At 51.5% G+C, this 6105-nt stretch overlaps 1 protein-coding gene across 1 annotated transcript; it reads right to left on the bottom strand.

Moving 5' to 3' along the window:
- Nucleotides 1-3874: 3874 nt before the first annotated feature.
- On the bottom strand, nt 3875-5527 carry TMEM89 (transmembrane protein 89). The gene is made up of 2 exons (XM_025885570.2): nt 4510-5527; nt 3875-4190 (listed from the first exon to the last, which is right to left on the bottom strand). Exons 1-2 carry the CDS (start codon nt 4894-4896, stop codon nt 4005-4007), a joined length of 573 nt encoding a protein of 190 aa, XP_025741355.1. The 5' UTR covers nt 4897-5527; the 3' UTR covers nt 3875-4004.
- Between the last annotated feature and the right edge of the window lie 578 nt (nt 5528-6105).

Genomic DNA, 6105 nt, shown 5'->3' on the forward strand with positions numbered 1-6105 from the left:
TCTGAGTATGACATGTGGCAATTCTGGAAATTGAACTCTCTCACTCTTCAGGGAATCCTGATTTCGGCTTGTTGAGAGGTGGAGCCATCTGTTGATGATCTTTCCATACTATTTTTACAAAGTGTATATTCCTTGTTGTGTGCAGTAACTGAAGTTTCTATTCTATTATCACTTTGGCCAGCCAGTGACCTCACAAAGATTTCCTTAGATGTCCTGCTCCCGAAAGGAAGGTGGGGTGGGGGTGGGCAGAGCGAGATCTACTTAAATCCCCTGCAGCTGGGAAGCTGCCTCAGCCTGTGGGGGTTGAAACAAGGAAATTCACTGAATTGAATTCTTCATTAAACTCTCCCTTGGATGCTGCAAGTGTTCAACTAGACTTCAGAGTTCCAAAAACCTGCTACGGTCTCTGCTAGCTCAATAGTTATTTTGGTGGCAGGAAGGATTCCTGGAGAGCCCTACTCTGTCATCTTTTTTTGATGTCACACCCTGTTCCAAACTATTTATAAAAATGGTACTTTGTCAACCTAAAAGAAAAACCTGGTTTGATTAGAATTGTATCAATGCCAGTAATTTGGGGGAAAGTGTTTTTTTGGACAGTTGGCCAAGAATTTCCAATATCAATATCCTGGTTCTGTTTTAACCCTTTTTCTCTCAATCTTCCTCCCCCCTCTTGCACTTTTCCATAACTAACAAGAGCTGAGGCTCTGTTTTCAACATTTTACTTGGAAAGCTCTGCTACTTAATGTCCAAGTTCATCGCTTACAAGTTCTGCTTCCCACCCAACTCCTGGACACAATTCCACTAAGCTCTCTACAGCTACATAGCATCCTACTTCCTCCTGGTCTCCAAGAATATGTTCCTCGTTTCCTTCTGAGTCCTCACAGGCAGCATTTTTAAAGTCAAGATTTCTGCTAACAGTTGAAGGCAGTTTGGGCTTTTTCCATTATGCTCTTTGACATTCTTCCAGCTTTTGCTCACTGCTCAATTCCAAAGCCATTTCCACATTTTTAGAATTTGTTACAGTAGTACTTTGCTCTTGATACCAACATTGGTATTAGCTTTCTATTGTGGTCATAACAAATTACTTGGAACTCAATGACTCAGAGCACAAATTTATTACCTCACCATTTTGTAGGCTCAAAGTCCAACCTGGATCTCATTGAGCTAAAATCAAGGCATCAGCAGGGCTGTGTTTCCTGGAGGTTCTAGGAGAGAATTTGTGTCCTTGATCGTTTGGGTTGTTGGCAGAATTTAGATCCGAGTGGTTGTAGGTCTGAGGTTCCTGTTTTTCTTGTTGGCTATATCCAGAGGGTCATTCCCAGCTTCCAGAGGTCACCTGAATTCCTCAGATTTTTGGATGGTGGAGGGGACCTTCCAAAGGAAGGGATCTTCAAAGCCAGAAACAGAGGATCAAGTACCTCTCACAATTTAAATCTGACCAACTTATCTGCCCTCTTCATCACTTTTAAGGGCTCACGTGATTACATTAGGCCCAGCAAAATAATCCAGAATAATCTCTCTTCCTTAAGGTCTTTAACCTTAATTCCATCCACCAAGTTCTTTTTGCCATGTACTGTAACATATCCACAGATTCCATGGCCATCTTGAGGGGCCATTGTTTTGTCCACAACACCCTCACTAAGAGGTACCAACCCCTTTGCCTCGCCAGCCTGCTCCTTCTTACTCCTCAGAGTTCCTTTTCCACTGGAATTCTGACCATCTTCTAGTTCCTGGACAAGGCCAAGGTCCATCCCCACCCTCTCCACTAGGCTTATCATTCTGACTGGAGCACTGCCCCCTACTCTAGTCACCTCACTCTTTCTTCAGGTGCCCACAGTCAGTCCATGTCTGCTCCACTCTGACTAGGCCAGCACACCCCTCTGCAGAGGAATTGCTTTTTTTTAGTTGGTTTCACCACCACCACTACTACCCCACCCTCCCATTTGTGAATGGGTAAGGGGGGAGCCCTTTCTGTTCTGTACCTCAATGGATCCTGGTATCCGCAATGGAACCTGCAAGCAGTGGGTGCTCACTGAACCTTGGAGAATTAGAAGTGAGCCTCGCAAGAGGCTGATGAATCCTAAGCTTCAATGCCTTTCTCTTCCGGGTCTTGGGAAGACCCCCAGTAGTGTGTCCATAAGGGCAAGTCTTTTTTTTTTTTTTTAAGATTTTATTTATTTATTTGAGACAGAGAGAGAGAGCACAAGCCGGAGGAGGGTCAGAGGGAGAGGGAAAAGCAGACCCTCTGCTGAGCAGGGAGCCCGATGTGGGGCTCGATCCCAGGACCCCGAGATCATGACCTGAGCTGAAGGCAAACACTTAACCAACTGAGCTACCCAGGCGCCCCAAGTCTTTTTTTTTTTTTTTTACACTCGCAAAATGAAGATATTCTAACTGCATTCAGTTAGAACCTCTGTCCTTTCCCAGTCAACCCCTCCACACTACCTCTCCTCTTATAGGAGACATTGAAGAGGTTATAACAGTTTGGGGGTTCAGCCAAGAGGAAGGTGGGTTGGGGATTCTTCCAGGTCGGGTTCTCTGGAGAGCAGACTCCAAGAGTGAGATTAGGATGTTTACCAGGGAGTCAAGGTCGGTATCTGTGGGAGGGTGGGAAAAGGTTGGGCCAAGGGCAAAAACCAGCTGTGATGAGGCCCTTCTGCAGCTGAGGTAGGCATCTGCCGGCTGCCTTCTCGGTGGCTGGCAGTAGCAGGCTTCCCTGCCGGGGGACCTGGGTGGCACAGCTCCAAGTCTACCTCAGGGACACACTTGGTTTGGGTTTAGAGGGACCCAATGTGGTTTGCTCCACTCCTGTGTGTGGTTCACTTATTGTTCCTATCCTGGTACAGGAGTCCTCCAGGAACCTCCTGCCAGGTCAGAGCTCCTGGTCAGGACAGAAATACAGGATCGTATTGCATTTAGAACCTGCCCCCACAGTGCCCAGTGCTAGAAAAATTGTGGGCCACGGAAAGAAAACAAATTTTGAAATATCTGTGGAGCCACGAGCCCATCTTTGAGAAATTCTTCCAAATTCCACAGCTTCTATGTGAAGGCAAGCTGACAGTTTTCTGAATTTGAAAACCATCCAGACCATTGATGGGATATCATCAGTAACAGGTTAGGAGAGGAATCTCCTAAACTATCAAAAATTAAAACACAAATGTCAATCAACCATGTTAGAAGGAAGACTGAGGTATTTTTCAATTTTCTATATAGAGTATGTCCCCCATATGACAAACCTGTCATCCTACATAGAGGTTGTCAGAGTCAGAAGCCAGGGGGTTCAGAAGAACACGCATGACAGAAACGTGTCAGGACATCACCACAAGCATATCATTGGTCTGGATTTTGCGTTGTAGGGTCAACTCTTTAACATTTGTAATCTCTCGTTTCTTTCCTGATGTGAATGCATCTGTTTCTATTTTTGAATAGAATATTCTTTTTCTAAAACAGACCTTAAACTTGCATAGGCCTCAGTACTCGCTCAACCTGGGTTGTCTGCAGGAGAAGGAAGGGAAGAGGGGGTGAAGTTCAGCCCTCACTCCACTTCCAGAGGTCTTAGGGCAGGGGCCACTTAGATGCCAGAGCATGTTTGGGGCTGCCACAAAGATGAAGGAGGCCAGGGCTCACCCTCCACACACCCCCCTGACCCCCTACATCACCAACTGGGAGCCCTCACTGACTCAGCCATTGTCACCTCCATGGACTACCCACATCTGCCCTGATGGTCAAGTCTTGTCCCACCACACTGGGGCCCCCGAGGAACAGGTACGTTTGGGGGTGAGACCTTAGGGAAGAGGGGTAGGGGCAAGGGAGCAGTGTGAGCAAGTCCCATCTGCCCACCCACACTGGGCACGGAGGCCTCAAGTCTGCCGGCTACAGAGGAAGAAAGAGGACACAGGGTCCAGGCAGGCCTGGAGAAGACACACACACAGGCCTGAGCCTGGCCCAGAGTCTCGGGCCATCCCCACTCCGACTGGCCAACAGGCAGAGAGGCATATATTGGGTCACCCACTCTGGGCGGAAGTCCCCTTTATTTGGGTCTGCTGTTGGGCGGATATACGCTGCAGGTGGCCCTCAATATGGACCAGGAGGGAATCCAGCATGTGCAGGACACCAAGGAGCAGGGCGTGGTCTGAGATCGGGGTCCGCCATTTCCAGGGTCCAGGGAGGTTAGTGGTCACCTGTGGATGCTGAGGATAGGTCCGAGAGGCAGGAGTAAGAGCAGAGGGACGGAATGGGGGTGTGGTGAGGGGCAGCAAGGAGGCCAGGGAGAAGGGCACAGCAAGGGAGTTGGGGATGGAGGGTCACCGAGGGTCTGTTGTGGGCTAGGGTGGTCACGGGGGCCACGGGGCTGGATGAGGACTAGGGATAGTGAAAGGGTGGACAGATGGGGACAGAGTACTGGCCACAGGCAATGGTCAGGGGCTGACGGGTGGGGACAGATGTAGGAACACAGGGTGTGAGCAGCGGAGGAGGAGGCTGCGGCGGGCAGAGCAGTGCTACGCTCACCTCAGACTTAGAAGCCTGGGAGCGCCGCCGCTGCAGCACCGCTCGGCCCAACATCAGCATCATGGTCGTGGTGATCGTGACCCCGGCTACAGGGTAGATGCGGTTCATCCCCAGGCCCATCCAGTGGCCAGGACAGCCCAGGCTGCCCCCACAACCTTCCAGGCTGTTGGGCTGGCAGCCCCAGGGCTGCAGGTCCAGCCCCACCTGGTACCACAGGGGCCGAGACCAGGCGTGGGAGGGAGCTGGCAGGGCCAGCAGGGGCAGCAGGAGCAGGAAGGACGGTGCGAGCTGCATGGTGGCACCAAATGCCCGGATAGAACCCGGGTGCCTGGCAACGGGCAAACACCCCTCCCCCAGCGGCAGGCAGCAGGTTCCAGCTGGGTCCATGGCCTTTCATGAGGGGCAGCCTGGCCAGAAAACACAGCGGGGCGGGGAAGCCCCCAGGGCCGAGGGGGATGGCAGGCTTGAGGCCTGGGTGCCAATCTCCTAGCCAGTCCAAGACTGAAGGAATACCTTCCCCCTACCTCCTCCTCCTCCCATAACATTCAATCCCTAAAATTTTAACACCTCACAGCTCCTAAGGCTGTTGTCCAGCATAGAGCCGCTTGCTGGTCCCCAAAACCCAGCCTACCCCAGTCCAAATTACGGCAGGGTGAACCCTCACAAGTGTGGGGCCCCCAAGCGCTCTGAATAAAGCCTGAAGGCTCGCCCTGGCCCAGGAGGTCCTGCGTGCCGTGGCCTCCCTTTGGCCTCGTGCACGCCTGCCTGGTGTTCCCGAACACAATTGTTTCCTACGGCAGGACACAGTCCTCCGCTCTGCTTCTCACGGCTTGTGTGACCTGCTCCCTTAGCTTCTCTCCCATGCCCCTGTTGGGCAACGCAGTCCCTCCTCTCGTGTGACCCCGTTTTGTTTTCTTCAAAGCAGTTCTAATGATCTGCAATTTCTTATCTGAGGTCTGGCCTCCGCTCCGGCACATAAGCTTCACTCACCCACTATTTCCCAAGCACACCACACACCAGGCACTGTTTCTGATGCAGGGACATGGCGTGTCAGAGTAGATTAAAAAGCCCTGACTTCCTGGGCTGTGGTTGGGGGGGGAGGGGTGGGGCCGATGATTCATGAACACAGAGCAGGATGCCGCTGCCAAACACGATAAACACTGAGCTGGACAACGGGCACCTCGGTGACTTGAAGGGCAGGACAGCCTCTGTCCACTTGCCCAGCACAGAGGGGGGCACCTGGTCTGTACCTGGTGGACGGCAGAGCTCATGTGTTCTGAGCAGGTAACAGGAGCCCGGCATTGTTTTTTTGTTTTTAATATTTTATTTATTTATTTATTTGAGAGAAAGAATGAGAGAGAGAGAGAGAGGGAGCATGAGAGGGGGGAGGGTCAGAGGGAGAAGCAGACTCCCTGCTGAGCAGGGAGCCCGATGCGGGACTCGATCCCGGGACTCCAGGATCATGACCTGAGCCGAAGGCAGCCGCTTCACCGACTGAGCCACCCAGGTGCCCTGAGCCTGGCATTGTTATAAGCATTCCTTGGCACTACCTCGTTTAATACTCACGGAGCAACCCACGAAGTGGGTAAGGTTGCC

The sequence above is a fragment of the Callorhinus ursinus genome, unplaced genomic scaffold, assembly GCF_003265705.2.
Source record: "Callorhinus ursinus isolate GAN/ISIS: 27379988/994484 unplaced genomic scaffold, GSC_fseal_2.0 scaffold15, whole genome shotgun sequence".
Taxonomy (NCBI): domain Eukaryota; kingdom Metazoa; phylum Chordata; class Mammalia; order Carnivora; family Otariidae; genus Callorhinus; species Callorhinus ursinus.

Bases quoted from the DNA above. Each gene is read 5' to 3' on its own strand.
- TMEM89 (XM_025885570.2), bottom strand. From the start codon at position 4,896: ATGGACCCAGCTGGAACCTGCTGCCTGCCGCTGGGGGAGGGGTGTTTG. The intron at 4,191-4,509 runs GTGAGCGTAGCA...ACCTATCCTCAG, and splicing joins CCCAGGCTTCTAAGTCTGAG to CATCCACAGGTGACCACTAA.